Source organism: Pecten maximus, chromosome 4, assembly GCF_902652985.1.
Source record: "Pecten maximus chromosome 4, xPecMax1.1, whole genome shotgun sequence".
Classification (NCBI taxonomy): domain Eukaryota; kingdom Metazoa; phylum Mollusca; class Bivalvia; order Pectinida; family Pectinidae; genus Pecten; species Pecten maximus.
Genome location: NC_047018.1, coordinates 17,833,871 through 17,854,288, shown reverse-complemented (window position 1 = coordinate 17,854,288; position 20,418 = coordinate 17,833,871). Strand labels below are relative to the sequence as shown.

At 38.7% G+C, this 20,418-nt stretch overlaps 1 protein-coding gene across 1 annotated transcript in view; it reads left to right on the top strand.

Moving 5' to 3' along the window:
- Positions 1-15,362, top strand: part of LOC117326417 (phosphatidylinositol-glycan-specific phospholipase D-like) — a 35,928-nt gene extending 20,566 nt beyond the window's left edge. The window contains exons 16-24 of the mRNA XM_033883166.1: positions 2,119-2,196; positions 2,429-2,579; positions 4,708-4,766; positions 4,976-5,058; positions 5,389-5,731; positions 7,844-7,943; positions 8,106-8,212; positions 13,653-13,730; positions 13,873-15,362. Of these exons, the coding sequence (XP_033739057.1) occupies positions 2,119-2,196; positions 2,429-2,579; positions 4,708-4,766; positions 4,976-5,058; positions 5,389-5,731; positions 7,844-7,943; positions 8,106-8,212; positions 13,653-13,730; positions 13,873-13,998 (1,125 nt within the window). The 3' untranslated portion in view covers positions 13,999-15,362. The remainder of the gene's footprint in view (positions 1-2,118; positions 2,197-2,428; positions 2,580-4,707; positions 4,767-4,975; positions 5,059-5,388; positions 5,732-7,843; positions 7,944-8,105; positions 8,213-13,652; positions 13,731-13,872) is intronic.
- The last annotated feature ends 5,056 nt before the right edge of the window (positions 15,363-20,418 follow it).

Below are 20,418 nucleotides of genomic sequence, written 5' to 3'. Positions count from 1 at the left end.
TTTGTAGTATTCCTGAAGTTGTTTATCTCTGTATCACAGACTGTAAAATTACTATTATCAGAGTGAATTCCCTTATTAGCTCAGCTAGTCAGGAACTAGAGGAACTCATCATCCCTTGTCTGTCCATCTGTCAGTAAACTTTTCTCATTATCGTTATGCCACTTTAATTTGATAACAGACAAGGAACCTGCACTAAAGAGTAAACCCTTACCCACAGATTGGCCAAATGAAAGTTGATCCCTTTTCATATTCAATATGATCGCTCTCTAAAACATCATGTTATTCTTACTTCTATCGAAGCAGGACTTCCCCTAAGTTGTGAATGGTCCACAGATGGTCCTAAGTGAATTTTAACCACACATCTACAGAAGATCCTAAATGAATTTTGGCCCCATGTTATGTTCAAGATGGCTGTCCTTTCAGCCATCTTGAAAATTCAGTTATCACTACTTCAATTAAAAGGAAAGTTTTCCCTAATAAGCTATTAACTGAAATTTGGATCCAATATGCTACTTTTTAGATAGCTACTATGGCAACCAACTTAAAAATCCTAGAAAGAAAAGCTGTTACAGTATAAGACAAGACTTTTACTTATGAGCTGTGCATGGTCCTGGTTTTGTCTTAAATGAAATCAGACCTGTGCCATACTTTTGTGATGTAATTACAAGAAGCAGTGTTTATCTACGGTTGTGTACGTACTGTGATGTAATTACAAGGGGGCTGTGTTTATCTACAATTGTGAACTGTGATGTAATTACAATGGGCTGTTTTTATCTACGGTTGTGTACTGTGATGTAATTACAAGGGGCTGTTTTTATCTACTTTTGTGTACAGTGATGTAATTACAGGGGGCTGTGTTTATCTAATTATGTGTACTGTGATGTAATTACAAGGGGCCGTGTTTATCTACTTTTGTGTACAGTGATGTAATTACAGGGGGCCGTGTTTATCTACTTTTGTGTACAGTGATGTAATTACAAGGGGGCTGTTTTTATCTAATTATGTGTACTGTGATGTAATTACAAGGGGCTGTTTTTATCTACGATTGTGTACTGTGATGTAATTACAAGGGGGCAGTGTTTATCTAATTATGTGTACTGTGATGTAATTACAGGGGGCTGTGTTTATCTAATTATGTGTACTGTGATGTAATTACAGGGGGCTGTTTTTATCTAATTATGTGTACTGTGATGTAATTACAAGGGGCTGTTTTTATCTACTTTTGTGTACAGTGATGTAATTACAGGGGGCTGTGTTTCTCTACTTTTGTGATTTAATTACAGGGGGCCGTTTTTATCTACTTTTGTGTACAGTGATGTAATTACAAGGGGGCTGTTTTTATCTACTTTTGTGTACAGTGATGTAATTACAGGGGGCTGTGTTTATCTATTTATGTGTACTGTGATGTAATTACAGGGGGCCGTGTTTATCTACTTATGTGTACTGTGATGTAATTACAGGGGGCCGTGTTTATCTAATTATGTGTACTGTGATGTAATTACAAGGGGCTGTTTTTATCTACTTTTGTGTACAGTGATGTAATTACAGGGGGCCGTGTTTATCTACTTATGTGTACAGTGATGTAATTACAGGGGGCTGTGTTTCTCTACTTTTGTGTACAGTGATGTAATTAAAAGGGGCTGTTTTTATCTACTTTTGTGTACAGTGATGTAATTACAGGGGGCTGTGTTTATCTACTTTTGTGTACAGTGATGTAATTACAAGGGGGCTGTGTTTATCTACTTTTGTGTACAGTGATGTAATTACAGGGGGCTGTGTTTATCTACTTTTGTGTACAGTGATGTAATTACAAGGGGGCTGTTTTTATCTACTTTTGTGTACAGTGATGTAATTACAAGGGGGCTGTGTTTATCTACCTTTGTGTACAGTGATGTAATTACAGGGGGCTGTGTTTATCTACCTTTGTGTACAGTGATGTAATTACAGGGGGTCGTGTATATCTACTTTTGTGTACAGTGATGTAATTACAAGGGGGCTGTTTTTATCTACTTTTGTGTACTGTGATGTAATTACAAGGGGGCTGTTTTTATCTACTTTTGTGTACTGTGATGTAATTACAGGGGGCTGTGTTTCTCTACTTTTGTGATTTAATTACAGGGGGCCGTGTATATCTACTATGGTAAACTGAGAACCAATGCCACCCTGTACCAGCCGAATATAACAATCACGTGTCAGGTAGGATATCATCTGATCTCTATTGTATTGTATAATCAAATATATTAGAGACAATAAGGATTGACAAGTTTCAAAGTGAACTGTTTAATAAACCTTAAAATCAGTCTCCAGAAAATCTGTAATCTGGCTTGGTATTGTAGAGGGATCTTTTAATATAAAAATAACCAATGGAGAGTTAGAAATATCATAATAGGGGTGGTTTGTTGATAATTTGTTCTGTTTGTTAATATAGAGTCAGTACTGTAACCTTGGGTTTACCATGACAACGGGTGACATTAACAAGGATGGCCACCATGACCTACTGTTGGGGACACCATACTATCAGTTGGTGGCAAATCAGAGTGGAATTGTGTCAGCACTTCCCTCAAGTCAAGCTTACTCAGGTCAGTATTGAGTCCTCTAGTCAAGCTTACTCATGTCAGTATTGATCCCTCAAGTCAAGCTTACTCAGGTCAGTATTGAGCCCTCTAGTCCAGCTTACACAGGTCAGTATTGAGCCTTCAAGTCAAGCTTACTGAGGTCAGTATTGAGTCCTCTAGTCAAGCTTACTCAGGTCAGTATTGAGCCCTCTAGTCCAGCTTACACATGTCAGTATTGAGTCCTCAAGTCAAACTTACTCAGGTCAGTATTGAGCCTTCAAGTCAAGCTTACTGAGGTCAGTATTGAGCCCTCTAGTCACACTTACTCAGGTCAGTATTGAACCCTCTAGTCAAGCTTACTGAGGTCAGTATTGAGCCTTCAAGTCAAGCTTACTTAGGTCAGTATTGAGTCCTCTAGTCAAGCTTACTGAGGTCAGTATTGAGCCCTCTAGTCAAACTTACTCAGGTCAGTATTGAACCCTCTAGTCAAGCTTACTGAGGTCAGTATTGAGCCTTCAAGTCAAGCTTAATGAGGTCAGTATTGAGTACTCTAGTCAAGCTTACTCAGTCAGTATTGATCCCTCTAGTCAAGCTTACTCAGGTCAGTATTGATCCCTCTAGTCAAGCTTACTCAGGTCAGTATTGAGCCCTCTAGTCCAGCTTACTCAGGTCAGTATTGAGTACTCTAGTCAAGCTTACTCATGTCAGCACTTCCCTCAAGTCAAGCTTACTCAGGTCAGTACTGAGTACTCTAGTCAAGCTTACCCAGGTCAGTATTGAGCCCTCTAGTCCAGCTTACTCAGGTCAGTATTGAGCCCTCTAGTTCCAGCTTACTCAGGTCAGTATTGAGTACTCTAGTCAAGCTTACTCATGTCAGTATTGAGCCCTCTAGTCAAACTTACTCAGGTCAGTATTGAGTCCTCAAGTCAAGCTTACTCAGGTCAGTATTGAGCCCTCTAGTAAAGCTTACTCAGGTCAGTATTGAGTACTCTAGTCAAACTTACTCAAGTCAGTATTGAGCCCTCTAGTCAAGCTTACTCAGGTCAGTATTGAGCCCTCTAGTTAAGCTTACTCAGGTCAGTATTGAGTCCTCAAGTCAAGCTTACTCTGGTCAGTATTGAGCCCTCTAGTCAAGCTTACTGAGGTTAGTATTGAGCCCTCTAGTCAAACTTACTCAGGTCAGTATTGAGTCCTCAAGTCAAGCTTACTCAGGTCAGTATTGAGCCCTCTAGTCAAGCTTACTCAGGTCAGTATTGAGTCCTCTAGTCCAGCTTACTCAGGTCAGTATTGAGTACTCTAGTCCAGCTTACTCAGGTCAGTATTGAGTACTCTAGTCAAGCTTACTCATGTCAGCACTTCCCTCAAGTCAAGCTTACTCAGGTCAGTACTGAGTACTCTAGTCAAGCTCACTCAGGTCAGTATTGAGCCCTCTAGACCAGCTTACTCAGGTCAGTATTGAGCCCTCTAGTTCCAGCTTACTCAGGTCAGTATTGAGCCCTCAAGTCAAACTTACTCAGGTCAGTATTGAGCCCTCCAGTCAAGCTTACCCAGGTCAGTATTGAGTCCTCAAGTCAAACTTACTCAGGTCAGTATTGAGCCTCTAGTCAAGCTTACTCAGGTCAGTATTGGGTACTCTAGTCAAACTTACTGAGGTCAGTATTGAGTACTCTAGTCAAGCTTACTCAGGTCAGTATTGAGTCCTCTAGTCAAACTTACTCAGGTCAGTATTGAGTACTCTAGTCAAGCTTACTCAGGTCAGTATTGAATACTCTAGTCAAACTTACTCAGGTCAGTATTTGGCTCTCCAGACAAGCTTACTGGTGTCGGTATTAATTTAGCACTTTGGTCAGTAATCCTCCTAATCATACTATGAGTTGGTGTCTAATCAGAGTGAAATTGTGTTAGCACTGACCTTTATTCAAGCTTATACAGGTCAATAATCTTGACTATGATGTTATAAAAATAATTCATTGTAAGAAACTTTATGAGATCTAGCTGACTTTATTAATATCTGTCAAGACATCCTATAGTATTCTTCATGATTTTTCCTTAAATACTGATCTATTTTTACATTAGCCTTTTTTCTTTTAGAGATACTATTTTTTCTCCTGATAATAATAATGATATTTTGATACCTTTTATTCTATTTCAGGACACATGGTGATAACATTTGAATCGTTGATTGCCAAGTGGAACCTGCAGAATAAACAGGTAAGTGTGTAGATATTGGCCTGTATAGCTATTAACACAGTAAAAATTTATGTGAAATACCAGTGAATACATTCTGGTATGATATGTATACAAATTATCATCTTCATCGGACAAACTTTCAGTTGAACATATCGTTTTAATTGACCCTTGGAGGTTATAGTCATATGTAGGAGCTGTAGTGTAGTTAATTATATATAAACTGTTTACAGGCGTACAGCTGGTTTGGACACAACATCCGAGTACGCAGTGGACTGGTAATGGTGGGGCAGCCTTACTACAGGAAGTGTAGCAGGTTTGAGTGTTTTATATAAACATGATTCCCCTACAGAGTACTTAACACTTTTGTTTATTTTATACAAATCAAGCATATAACTCATGTCTGGTAATAGAACCAAACTTATAGATCACCCATATCTATTACTGTGCAGTAAAAATTCCATGAAATATGATTGAATTGTCTTTCAATAAACCCTCATGTGACTTAGATGTAGAGGTTAAGGAATGGCCAACTGGTCTTAGTACAGGATATTAATACGATATAATACTGTAATGAAGTCTGATGACATTTTATTAATAGCACAGATATTTATTTTGTAATTAACACATCAACTTTATGTCTCAGACCTGACTGTCAGCTGACCTCGTCTGACCTCCAGACTGTCGGGGCCCTGAACCTCTATAACCTTGGAATGACCTACAACATTTCTAGCCTCACTCTACATGGAGAGCAGCAGTTTGACTTGGCTGGATATAGTGCTGATATTGGTTTCCCCTACGACAACAAGTCGCTGATCCTGGCTGTAGGTGTGGTGGGGCGTGACGCCCCTGGGGTATACCTAACTGTTCCGATCCATATCCACCAAGCAGGGGCAGTGTTTGTTTACAACATCACAAACAACAATGTCCAACTCCTCGCCACCTTTCAGGGCGATAGGCAGTTTGGCAGATTTGGCATTTTTGTCAAGGTAATGCTGTTCAGAGAATGTTTAGGAATGCTATATTAGGGTTAAAATTATGCACACTGTAGACAACTGTTGGTCATTTATCTAGGAAGATTTAAAGCTGTATATAAAACAGTATGTCATGTATGAAGGAGTTAAATATTTTATTATCAACTTGCATATCCTTATGTACAGTAAACCATGGATAAGTTGAAGTCGGCGGGACCAAGTATAATATTTGACTGATGCAGTGGTTCGATCAACTTAACTCTGTTTCATCAGTGGAGTACCATGCATACATGTCTAATAAAAAGGTGTGACAAAGCAATAAATGAATACAAATATTGTATATTTTATACCATTACAATGACTTTTTGTCGCCTTGAAAAGGCGTCTTCGTCCACACAATGGTTTCCGTCCAAGCTTGGGATTGCTTTAAGTTTCGATGTTCAAAGGTCAAGGTCACTGTTGCTATTAATAGAAACTTGGTTTCCATTTGATAACTTGAGTTCTCTTTGGCCAATCAAACTCAAACTTCATACAGTGCTTCCTTACCAAAAGTGCTTGCTTGGGATTGCTTTTCAGGTTCAAAGGTCAAAGGTCAAGGTCACTGTTTCTATTAATAGAAAATTGGTTTCCATGTAATAACTCAAGTTCCCTTCTGCCAATCAAACTCAAACTTCACACAGTGCTTCCTTACCAAAAGTGCTTGCTTAGGATTGCTTTTCAGGTTCAAAGGTCAAAGGCCCTTGCTACTGTAAATAGAAAATAGGTTTGCTTGCGATAAATTGAGATCCCTTGGGCCAATCAAACTCACACTTGATGCATTGCTTTCTTATAGAAAGTGCTTGCTTGGGATTGCTTTAAGTTTCAATGTTCAAAGATCAAAGGTCAAGGTCACTGTTTCTATTAATAGAAACTTGGTTTCCATTTAATAACTCGAGTTCCCTTGGACCAATTAAACTCAAACTTTGTATAGTAATTGCATATCAAAAGTGCTTGCATGGGATTGCTTTTCAGGTTTGAAAGTCACGGTCACTGTAAATGAATAGAAAATCTGTCCAGTTCCCTTTGGGTCAATTTTTAAAAAGTTGTGTTATAAATACTGTAAAAAATGGGACAGAAACAAAACTTTTCTGATGTTCAATTAGTTGCATTTGACAAAAGTGAGTTTTACTGTATTCAGAACTTATCTGACATGGGCTGATAATTAAGTTTCATTATCCAATTGTAAAACAGATACAACTATGAAAAAAAAGCCCAAGAAAAAAAAAAAAAAAAAAAAATTTCAAAGACCAAACTGTTATGTTAAATATTCAACAAAAGATATGAATTAGGATTGATATCATTCAATAGTATTAAATTATAATCAATCCTAATGCTAAACATTGTTGTACAGGAATATGGCTTGTAAAGTCTGATAATGAATTTTGTTTAGAAAAGTGCTTCATTATTAACATTTTTTCCTTGACCTTTACTTAGAGTGTCCTTGTAATGTTATAAGAGGGTATTAATAAATAAGAAATTTTATTTGGAATGTAGTTCCTTGATAGTGATCAAAGTGACAGGGCTGTATCTATAACTACACCAGTGAGGTTAGGATTACCTCAATATTCATTATCACCTACAGAAAATTCAGGAATTTTACTCTTTTTTTTTTCATTTTTAACTCATTGTCCTCAGATGATTCTTCATCTCGGGTCCGGGATGGGATATGTCCATTTTTGAAACCAATCAGAAAAGAGAATAGCTGATAGATGGCCAGGCCACCTTTTATTTTGACAGTTGAAGTTTGTAATCACCTTTTCTGAGAAATCAGTTAAGGAATATTTCCAGTATGTCATTTATGGAATTTGTTTTTTTAGCTACTTGAACATGTTAAATATAAGGACTGTAATTCCTTTAAGTTTTTCATATGTAATATATGTCAGGAGGTGAATTTGAGGAAGAGAGGACAGAAGAGAAAAGTAAAAAGAACAAAATAATGAAGAACCAATAATTAAATTGAGAACTTTCTATGGTGGATGCCAAGATTTCCCTGAGGTATATTGTGGGGAAAGTTATTTCAGCCTAACTATGAACCCTGTGTAGTAATCTGTTTATTGTTGCTTAAAGACTTTGATATTCTCTTTACAGTTTGAAGATGTAAATGGCGATGGTATAGATGATCTGATGATTGGGGCACCTCGACGCAATGAAGATGCGACGGACATTTTACCACGGTGGTTCTCAAATGGTTTGTAACATTTCATAAGGAAGAAATAAACATACTATATATAATACAATAATGTACTTCACCTACTTTTACTTGTTAATCATCGATCTAAATATTACATCACAGCTATTTTTGTAGATTGAAATAATGGCTGATTCAGAAAAATATTTTTTGTTCCTTCAGATTATGATGGCAGGCTGTATGTTTTCTACGGGGGTAAAAACTTTCCTAAGGGAAACGCTACCTACACACCCCAGTGTGGTATGTTCTATCCCTGTCCTGAAACAGTGGTAAGTCACAGAACACTACCTACACACCCCAGTGTAGTCTGTTTTAACCCTGTCCTGAAACAGTGGTAAGTCACAGAACACTACCTACACTCCCCAGTGTGGTCTGTTCTATCCCTGTCCTAAAACAGTGGTAAGTCACAGAACACTACCTTCACTCCCCAGTGTGGTCTGTTCTATCCCTGTCCTGAAACAGTGGTAAGTCACAGAACACTACCTACACACCCCAGTGTGGTCTGTTCTATCCCTGTCCTGAAACAGTGGTAAGTCACAGAACACTACCTACACACCCCAGTGTGGTCTGTTCTATCCCTGTCCTGAAACATTGGTAAGTCACAGAACACTACCTTCACTCCCCAGTGTGGTCTGTTCTATCCCTGTCCTGAAACAGTGGTAAGTCACAGAACACTACCTACACACCCCAGTGTGGTCTGTTCTATCCCTGTCCTAAAACAGTGGTAAGTCACAGAACACTACCTACACTCCCCAGTGTGGTCTGTTCTATCCCTGTCCTAAAACAGTGGTAAGTCAGAGAACACTACCTACACACCCCAGTGTGGTATGTTCTATACCTGTCCTGAAACAGTGGTAAGTCAGAGAACACTACCTTCACACCCCAGTGTGGTATGTTCTATACCTGTCCTGAAACAGTGGTAAGTCACAGAACACTACCTACACTCCCCAGTGTGGTATGTTCTATCCCTGTCCTAAAACAGTGGTAAGTCAGAGAACACTACCTACACACCCCAGTGTGGTATGTTCTATACCTGTCCTGAAACAGTGGTAAGTCAGAGAACACTACCTTCACACCCCAGTGTGGTATGTTCTATACCTGTCCTGAAACAGTGGTAAGTCACAGAACACTACCTACACTCCCCAGTGTGGTATGTTCTATCCCTGTCCTAAAACAGTGGTAAGTCACAGAACACTACCTACACTCCCCAGTGTGGTCTGTTCTATCCCTGCCCTAAAACAGTGGTAGGTCACAGAACACTACCTACACTCCCCAGTGTGGTCTGTTGTATCCCTGTCCTAAATCAGTGGTAAGTCACAGAATACTACCTTCACACCCTAGTGTGGTCTGTTCTATCCCTGTCCTAAAACAGTGGTAAGTCACAGAACACTACCTACACTCCCCAGTGTGGTCTGTTCTATCCCTGTCCTAAAACAGTGGTAAGTCACAGAACACTACCTACACTCCCCAGTGTGGTCTGTTCTATCCCTGTCCTAAAACAGTGGTAAGTCACAGAACACTACCTACACTCCCCAGTGTGGTCTGTTCTATCCCTGTCCTAAAACAGTGGTAAGTCACAGAACACTACCTACACACCTCAGTGTGGTCTTCTGTTCTATCCCTGTCCTAAAACAGTGGTAAGTCACAGAATACTACCTACACTCCCCAGTGTGGTCTGTTCTATCCCTGTCCTAAAACAGTGGTAAGTCACAGAACACTACCTACACACCCCAGTGTGGTCTGTTCTATCCCTGTCCTAAAACAGTGGTAAGTCACAGAATACTACCTACACTCCCCAGTGTGGTCTGTTCTATCCCTGTCCTAAAACAGTGGTAAGTCACAGAACACTACCTACACACCCCAGTGTGGTCTGTTCTATCCCTGTCCTAAAACAGTGGTAAGTCACAGAACACTACCTACACTCCCCAGTGTGGTCTGTTCTATCCCTGTCCTAAAACAGTGGTAAGTCACAGAACACTACCTACACACCCCAGTGTGGTCTGTTCTATCCCTGTCCTAAAACAGTGGTAAGTCACAGAATACTACCTACACACCCCAGTGTGGTCTGTTCTATCCCTGTCCTCAGTGGTAAGTCACAGAACACTACCTACACTCCCCAGTGTGGTCTGTTCTATCCCTGTCCTAAAACAGTGGTAAGTCACAGAATACTACCTACACTCCCCAGTGTGGTCTGTTCTATCCCTGTCCTGAAACAGTGGTAAGTCACAGAACACTACCTACACACCCCAGTGTGGTCTGTTCTATCCCTGTCCTAAAACAGTGGTAAGTCACAGAACACTACCTACACTCCCCAGTGTGGTCTGTTCTAGCCCTGTCCTAAAACAGTGGTAAGTCACAGAACACTACCTACACACCCCAGTGTGGTCTGTTCTATCCCTGTCCTAAAACAGTGGTAAGTCACAGAACACTACCTACACTCCCCAGTGTGGTCTGTTCTATCTCTGTCCTAAAACAGTGGTAAGTCACAGAACACTACCTACACACCTCAGTGTGGTCTGTTCTATCCCTGTCCTGAAACAGTGGTAAGACACAGAACACTACCTACACACCCCAGTGTGGTCTGTTCTATCCCTGTCCTAAAACAGTGGTAAGTCACAGAACACTACCTACACTCCCCGGTGTGGTCGGTTCTGCCCCTGTCGTCAGTGGTAAGTCACAGAACACTACCTACACTCCCCAGTGTGGTCTGTTCTATCCCTGTCCTAAAACAGTGGTAAGTCACAGAACACTACCTACACACCCCAGTGTGGTCTGTTCTATCCCTGTCCTAAAACAGTGGTATGTCACAGAACACTACCTACACTCCCCAGTGTGGTCGGTTCTGTCCCTGTCCTGAAATAGTGGTAAGTCACAGACCACTACCTTCACTCCCCAGTGTGGTCTGTTCTATCCCTGTCTTAAAACAGTGGTAAGTCACAGAACACTACCTACACAACCCAGTGTGGTCTGTTCTATCCCTGTCCTGAAACAGTGGTAAGTCACAGAATACTACCTACACACCCCAGTGTGGTCTGTTCTATCCCTGTCCTAAAACAGTGGTAAGTCACAGAACACTACCTACACACCCCAGTGTGGTCTGTTCTATCCCTGTCTTAAAACAGTGGTAAGTCAAAGAACACTACCTACACAATCCAGTGTGGTCTGTTCTATCCCTGTCCTCAGTGGTAAGTCACAGAACACTACCTACACTCCCCAGTGTGGTCTGTTCTATCCCTGTCTTAAAACAGTGGTAAGTCACAGAACACTACCTACACAACCCAGTGTGGTCTTTTCTATCCCTGTCCTAAAACAGTGGTAAGTCACAGAACACTACCTACACTCCCCAGTGTGGTCTGTTCTATCCCTGTCCTCAGTGGTAAGTCACAGAACACTACCTACACACCCCAGTATGGTCTGTTCTATCCCTGTCCTGAAACAGTGGTAAGTCACAGAACACTACCTACACTCCCCAGTGTGGTCTGTTCTATCCCTGTCCTTAAACAGTGGTAAGTCACAGAACACTACCTACACACCCCAGTGTGGTCTATTCTATCCCTGTCCTAAAACAGTGGTAAGTCACAGAACACTACCTACACACCCCAGTGTGGTCTGTTCTATCCCTGTCCTAAAACAGTGGTAAGTCACAGAATACTACCTACACACCCCAGTGTGGTCTGTTCTATCCCTGTCCTCAGTGGTAAGTCACAGAACACTACCTACACTCCCCAGTGTGGTCTGTTCTATCCCTGTCCTAAAACAGTGGTAAGTCACAGAATACTACCTACACTCCCCAGTGTGGTCTGTTCTATCCCTGTCCTGAAACAGTGGTAAGTCACAGAACACTACCTACACACCCCAGTGTGGTCTGTTCTATCCCTGTCCTAAAACAGTGGTAAGTCACAGAACACTACCTACACTCCCCAGTGTGGTCTGTTCTAGCCCTGTCCTAAAACAGTGGTAAGTCACAGAACACTACCTACACACCCCAGTGTGGTCTGTTCTATCCCTGTCCTAAAACAGTGGTAAGTCACAGAACACTACCTACACTCCCCAGTGTGGTCTGTTCTATCTCTGTCCTAAAACAGTGGTAAGTCACAGAACACTACCTACACACCTCAGTGTGGTCTGTTCTATCCCTGTCCTGAAACAGTGGTAAGACACAGAACACTACCTACACACCCCGGTGTGGTCTGTACTATCCCTGTCGTCAGTGGTAAGTCACAGAACACTACCTACACTCCCCAGTGTGGTCTGTTCTATCCCTGTCCTAAAACAGTGGTAAGTCACAGAACACTACCTACACACCTCAGTGTGGTCTTGTCTATCCCTGTCCTGAAACAGTGGTAAGTCACAGAACACTACCTACACACCCCAGTGTGGTCTGTTCTATCCCTGTCCTGAAACAGTGGTAAGTCACAGAACACTACCTACACACCCCAGTGTGGTATGTTCTATCCCTGTCCTGAAACAGTGGTAAGTCACAGAACACTACCTACACACCCCAGTGTGGTCTGTTCTATCCCTGTCCTAAAACAGTGGTAAGTCACAGAACACTACCTACACTCCCCAGTGTGGTCTGTTCTATCTCTGTCCTAAAACAGTGGTAAGTCACAGAACACTACCTACACACCCCAGTGTGGTCTGTTCTATCCCTGTCCTAAAACAGTGGTAAGTCACAGAACACTACCTACACACCCCAGTGTGGTCTGTTCTGTCCCTGTCCTAAAACAGTGGTAAGTCACAGAACACTACCTACACTCCCCATAGTGGTCTGTTCTATCCCTGTCCTAAAACAGTGGTAAGTCACAGAACACTACCTACACTCCCCAGTGTGGTCTGTTCTATCCCTGTCCTGAAACAGTGGTAAGTCAGAGAACACTACCTACACTTCCCAGTGTGGTCTGTTCTATCCCTGTCCTAAAACAGTGGTATGTCACAGAACACTACCTACACACCTCAGTGTTGTCTATGTATGAAATATTTCATACTTAGGTTTTATGACCAGTTTTAGCCCTGCCCTCAGACATTGGTGACAGAAATCTAAATGTTTATATTTAGATTGTGTGACCTATTTCATCCATGTCCTCAGTGGTGACAGCAATGTTTATATATAGATTGTATGACCTATTTCAGCCCTGTCCTCATTTGTGACAGCAATGTTTATATTTAGATTGTGTGACCTATTTCATCCATGTCCTCAGTGGTGACAGCAATGTTTATATATAGATTGTATGACCTATTTCATCCATGTCCTCAGTGGTGACCGCAATGTTTATATTTAGATTGTGTGACCTATTCCAGCCCTGTCCTCAGTCGTTACAGAAATGTTTATATTTAGATTGAGTGACCTATTTCAGCCCTGTGTCCTCATTTGTGACAGAAATGTTGTATAGTAACAGTTTTATTAGAAGTATTTAATGTCACAATACAGATTACAAGACTGGTTACCGATACAGGTTATATTGGTTATATCCATAACCCTCATAGCTCATTACTACCAAATCTAAACTCATGTGTAAATCAGCATTAAAGAAGTCATGTACAGTGCAATTTCCAAAAACCGAACCTTCTAAAAACTGAACACCTCTGAATACTGAACGAATTGTCATTGTACAGAATTGTATATGTAAATATGTCTGAAGAGATAAGCTCTGGAGAAAAGTATTCACAAAATCCAAGTAAGTGACACTGTAATGTTTGTATTTCTAGGCCAACTTCACCACAGACGCTTATGGATACAAATTGAAAATGGGCTATAATGCAGCTATTTTAAAAGCAAAGAATCTGGTATGTATTTACTAATCATTCACACGTATCACATTGAAATAGTTTGAAACACCACAAACCACCCAATAGATAGTGTGACATGACAGTATTATAAAGTGATTTTTGACTGATCTGACATGTTTGACTATAACATTGTTTACAGAACAATATGGTGACATCTGTGTTGTATGGTGATGAACTCTTCGACAAATGGTCTTCTCCCACTGTGTATGTATACAGAATCAACACCACGGCAACGTCTAATGGGGAGCCAGAAGGGTCGAGATGATCAGATGTTAATGAACCAGGAGAACAGATTCATCTCTATGGTTTTATTTGTATTAAAGGAAGTCATATTTTAAAATAACTAAATCGGGATGGTTGTATGATGTGAGATGGAATATGTATGATGAGAGGAGATATGTATAGTGATGTGAGATATGTATGATGAGATCGGATATGTTTCAGATGAAATGGGATATGTATGATTTGAGAGGAGATATGTATGATGTTAGATGAGATATATATGATGTGAGATGGGATATGTATGATGTGAGAGGAGATATGTATGATGTTAGATGAGATATGTATGATGTGAGAGGAGATATGTATGATGTGAGATGGGATATGTATGATGTGAGATGGGATATGTATGATGTGAGAGGATATATCTATAATGAGAGGAGATATATATTATGTGAGAGGAGATATCTATGATGTGAAAGGATAAATGTATGATGTGAGAGGAGATATGTATGATGCGAGATGAAATATGTATGATGTGAGAGGAGATATGTATGATGAGAGATGAGATATGTATGATGTGAGATGAGATATATATGATGTTAGATGAGATATCTATGATGTGAAAGGATAAATGTATGATGTGAGAGGAGATATGTATGATGTGAGATGAGATATGTGTGCTGTAAGAGGAGATATGTATGATGTGAGATGAGATACATGTGTATGTGTGCTGTGAGAGGAGATATGTATGATGTGAGAGGAGATATGTATGATGTGAGATGAGATACATGTGTATGTGTGCTGTGAGAGGAGATATGTATGATGTGAGATGGGATATGTATGATGTGAGATGAGATATGTATGATGTGAGATGAGATATGTATGATGTGAGATGAGATATGTATGATGTGAGATGAGATATGTATGATGAGATAGGATATGTATAATGAGATGAGTTATGTATGATGAAAAGGATTTTATCATGAATCAGTTTCATTTTTTTTCATTTTCACTGATCCTGGCCAAAAGTGTTGTAAACAGACGTTTTGAATAATTGTTGTTATTATAGATGGCATTGTTTATCATGCCAAACTGTAGAAGCCACCATGTAAAAATGTAACAGCGCCCAGCTTTTTGTTGTAGGAGATGAGATTGCTATATATTTTGTTGCATCAGAAACCAAATGCTTCCATGATAATGTTGGTTGACAACACTGAATATATTATAGCATCTCATCTCATACATGTACATGTAGCATCTCATATCTCATCTCATACATACAGCATCTCATACTTATAGCATCTCATATCTCATAGGGCATATCATATTTCATCACATCCATACAGCATTTCATAATTGTCATCTCATACTTACTTCATATCGTTCATATTTCATGTTATATACAAACAAAATGTACATGTATATAACATTTCATATACAACATCTCTTATCTCATAAACATGAACCAAAATGAGTACGAATACAAATGTGAGATGAATGTAAACAAACAATGCAAGTCATGATTGACTCCTGTTTTAATGAGTAGTTCTAGAAAAATATTGCACCTTTATTTTTTCTCATTAAATTAACATAGTTTAACTCTCTTTAGACAGAATAAAAAACATTTTTCTGAAAATTCAGAAAGTTTTTAATCACGTGCTGCCCACCATGAAGTGGCCTTCCTGATTGTTGGGATGTGCAGTATTGTTTCAGCAGGCCTGTCATCTGAAATAATGTAGGCATTGTCATCAAGGTTAATATGACATTTATCTGGAGAAAGGCTATCCTTTCCTCTATCAATATATGAGATGAGATATGAGATGCATGATGAGAGAAGATTCGTGGAAACATAATTATTGAAGTAAATGAATGTATAATGAAATGTAATATTCAAATTAAGTCTTATTTTTTTATTAATTTACATGCTTTGTTTATTGGGAGAAAAAGAAGGTATTATACACAGGCATGGCATGTAGTATGGAAGCCATTAACAGATATTTTTAATCAGATTGTATAGATCACTGGTGTAAATAATCACCTTAGCATATGGTGCTTACTATGTTGAATCATGTTCAAATTGTGTTCAGAACAATTTAGATATTTGTCTTTGTTGCAGTCATTATACTGACCTGGTAGAATAAAATATTAACTGAGGGGGAAGCTGGGGTCAATATTTCAGATTCCACCAGGTTAACACCATATTGACCAACTCTATGGTATTTAATTTTTATATTAAAATAATATGAAACTTGTTTGCAAAAGTGTAGAAGTGCATTATATATATATCTCTCTCAATAACAGAAAATTTACATTGAGATGTCACAATGGTTATGAAATAGTGTAAACGCAGTATTATCCCAATGTTTCTCATAATAGAAACACCATGGAGGTCAATATCTCAAATATTAACCACCATGTGACCATGTTTTAGCCAATGAGAATTGAGGAAAATCTGACCATATCTGCACTTGTAATATATAAATGGTTGTGGAGTTTATTTGATTTATATAAATCTGACGAGACAGAATAACATAAGTTTGTAACTTATATACTAGGGACGATTTGTACTTCTTTGTAGGTGATATAATTTTATATTCATTCCAGGAAATCCTTGTTAACATTTGTCTCAATCTTCTGATATTCCTATATAATATTACCAGATACAGTATACATGGAGTTAAGAACTGTTAAGCTGTGATATTTATATTATGCATTTTTTTCTTTGAAAATTTAAGATTTAGATAATGGAAATGCTTGTTGATTTTTTATAAAGGAAATAACAGTCGTGGATCAAAAATATGGATGTATATTGCAGTATGTTTGATCCATATACTTTATTTTTCTCTTTGTTTAATTTAATGAATATTTTATGTTATATTTATAATAAAAACATTTACATCATGTACACGAAACTATTAAAAAGGAAATAAACATGAATACAGATTTTTTTTCTTGTGAAAGTAATATGCTGTGACAGTACGTATACTGTAATGTATATCATTTACATGCTATGAGAAATGACAACTTGCAAGTGCATAGCCAGACGTAAATGAAAGTGGAAGCCCTGTGTCGGTCGAAAGGTCCAACTGAGTACTGAAGGCATGACCAGTGAGAGTGCATGAGAGAGAGGGGGCTGAGCCATACTCTCATAAGGGAGGTAGGTTGGGTCTCCCCGAGGATATTTAGGTATTTCTAGATGCACAAAGGTGACATATGAGCAATTCTGAGGAATATAATTGAGAAATTCAATAAGATATTGATAATAATTATGCTAATACAGTTGTTTTTTTTTGTTTTTGTTTTTAAGTTTGGGAATGTTAAAATGCATTTCAATTGAGGAACACAAAAATATTTTAAAAAATACATTGCAGCAGCTTTGACAGCCACCGCCGCATTTGATCCATGAAGGCTGCCACCATCCAATCAGTAGTCTAATCAGGTCTTAATGAACTAATACTGAGATCATATCATCACACACAGATAAATAATTGACTGCATATCAATTTCATTTTTAAATTCACAAATCATCCATGTATGTCTCAGGACCTGACCTGAATCAGTATTGTAGTGTAGAAGGAATGGGCCTAATCACAATCGTGTAATAATACTGTTTTCAATGTGTGGTGTATTGTTTTAATGTTAACTTCATTGTGAAATCAAACTATTAAACAATTTTTCTCATGTGCCAAGGCTAAATGCACTGTCCTCGCTCACATCATATATATCTGGGTAAGATGGCAGGCCTTTCGTATCAATTGTACTCTTTGCCATTTCTATTGTTGCCTTCACAGTCTGGTGATGAATTTTGGCATGCTGACAACTTTTTTTTAGGAAATGGAAATGAACAAGAACCTCTATATCCTTTTGAACCAAACCTGGACTGAAATTATTATTAGTCAGATACTGGCCTGTCCTGTTACATGTAGTTATAAAATCAAGATGCCGATGAATAGGCCTTCATTGAAGTTTAACATAGGGTTTGATGGAAAAGCATACACAGGAATATCAATATTTCATACAATATTATTAAAAGAATAATTTTTTTTATAAAACTAGAAGACATCCCGCTGCCATTTGACACCCCAAAACCTCAGCAGTTCCTGAGATTAGCTAGTTACATTGCGACGGGCATGGGTAACACTACATGAGGACGGGCATGGGTAACACTTAAATATATAGGTCAAGTTCTGTAAGACAACATGGAGGGGACTAAAATGACACCCACAATCATAAGAGCACTGCAGGAAAGGTTTTCTGTGGCGTCTGCTTGGAGGAGAGAGTGAGGAAAGGCGAGATTTTTCCTAAGTTACAAATAGCAAGACATTAACTCTATGCAAAGAACTTGGTGTGATACTACGGTGTGAATATGAACAAAAAATACTGAGGGGTTAATTCGTGTGGCTCAAACTTCATTCTGATACCCAGGGCTTTTTCTATGGACTTTTAGGCCAATAATCGACCCAATTCACTGCTACACTAAAAATAGATTTTGCAATCAACTCCTCATAATACCATTTAAGGGATGTGCACTTGGAATTGATCTTTGGTACATATCAATGTACTGGTATATATATTAGCAAATTTAAATGTTGATTGATTAAATGTCAAATTGTTAAAAGAAAGTAAAGAAGTCTAATTGCTGCATATTTAATGTTTATTCAGGCAAAAACACATCCTACATTTGTACAAATATTTATAATTTCAAACATATAATTACATCTTGGAGGTTACAATATATTATTTAATTTTTGGCACAGTGGAGAGAAAAGGAACTTAAACAATACTACCTGTATATCACAGAAGGATATAACAAGAGCCCTAATGGGCCAGCATGGTTCACCTGTATTCAACAAAGTAGATCCCTGAGACCTTAAATATGAGTGAAGTCACTTCTTTTGGAAAACTTTGTCAGATGTCATCCCAGGAAAAAATATATATCTTGATTCTAGGCCCTTTAGTTAATCAGTTGTTAGTTGTTAGAGTGTTTTAACAAATTTGACCTCTGTGACCTTGAATATAGGTCCAGTTAATTTCTTTTTGCACACTCTGTCAGCCTCTAGCTCAGAAACCATACTTAAAAAAAATCAAGATTCTAGGATGTTTAATTGTTTGCGAGAAAGTCGTCAAAAGAAGTTGACACTTGAAGGATGACAAAAGATGGATGGAGCACCATGGCATAAACTCATTTACACTTCTGTTAATAAGTGAGCTAAAAGACATACAGGAACATGCCTTGTGCACCAGGACAACACATTATGCCAAAAGACTTTACAGTAACATTTACACTTAACAGTCATAAATCACTTTTATTGTATCATTAATGCTCAGTGCTTAGTCACTGTCAATACAGTATGATCTTAAACAAAGCCATTCATTGATACTGCTAAAATGTTGGGGTGGCCCATTGATCTATATACATACATATAAAATATTGACCCCCCTATATAAAATTTTTGACACCCCCCCCCCCCCCCCCCCCCCCGGATATATAATGTACTGGAATGTGTATACCTTGTAAAAATAACAAACATCAGGCTTTCAATGTGAAAGAATCAAAGTTTTTTTTTTTTTGCGAACAAATATAAATAGTTAATATTATATTTAAAAATTATTTTTGAATAGTTACATGCTTCTTTATATATATAGATTTACCTATGCACGCCACTTCACTCATACAGTACTAATTATATAACATCATACCAGTCTCTCACTCCCCCATACAGTACTAATTATATAACCTCATGCCAGTCTCTCACTCCCCCATACAGTACTAATTATATAACATCATGCCAGTCTCTCACTCCCCCATACAGTACTAATTATATAACCTCATGCCAGTCTCTCACTCCCCCATACAGTACTAATTATATAACATCATGCCAGTCTCTCACTCCCCCCATACAGTACTAATTATATAACATCATGCCAGTCTCTCACTCCCCCATACAGTACTAATTATATAACATCATACCAGTCTCTCACTCCCCCATACAGTACTAATTATATAACATCATGCCAGTCTCTCACTCCCTCATACAGTACTAATTATATAACATCATACCAGTCTCTCACTCCCCCATACAGTACTAATTATATAACATCATGCCAGTCTCTCACTCCCCCATACAGTACTAATTATATAACATCATGCCAGTCTCTCACTCCCTCATACAGTACTAATTATATAACATCATGCCAGTCTCTCACTCCCCCATACAGTACTAATTATATAACATGCCAGTCTCTCACTCCCTCATACAGTACTAATTATATAACATCATACCAGTCTCTCACTCCCCATACAGTACTAATTATATAACATCATGCCAGTCTCTCACTCCCCCATACAGTACTAATTATATAACCTCATACCAGTCTCTCACTCCCTCATACAGTACTAATTATATAACCTCATACGAGTCTCTCACTCCCCCATACAGTACTAATTATATAACATCATGCC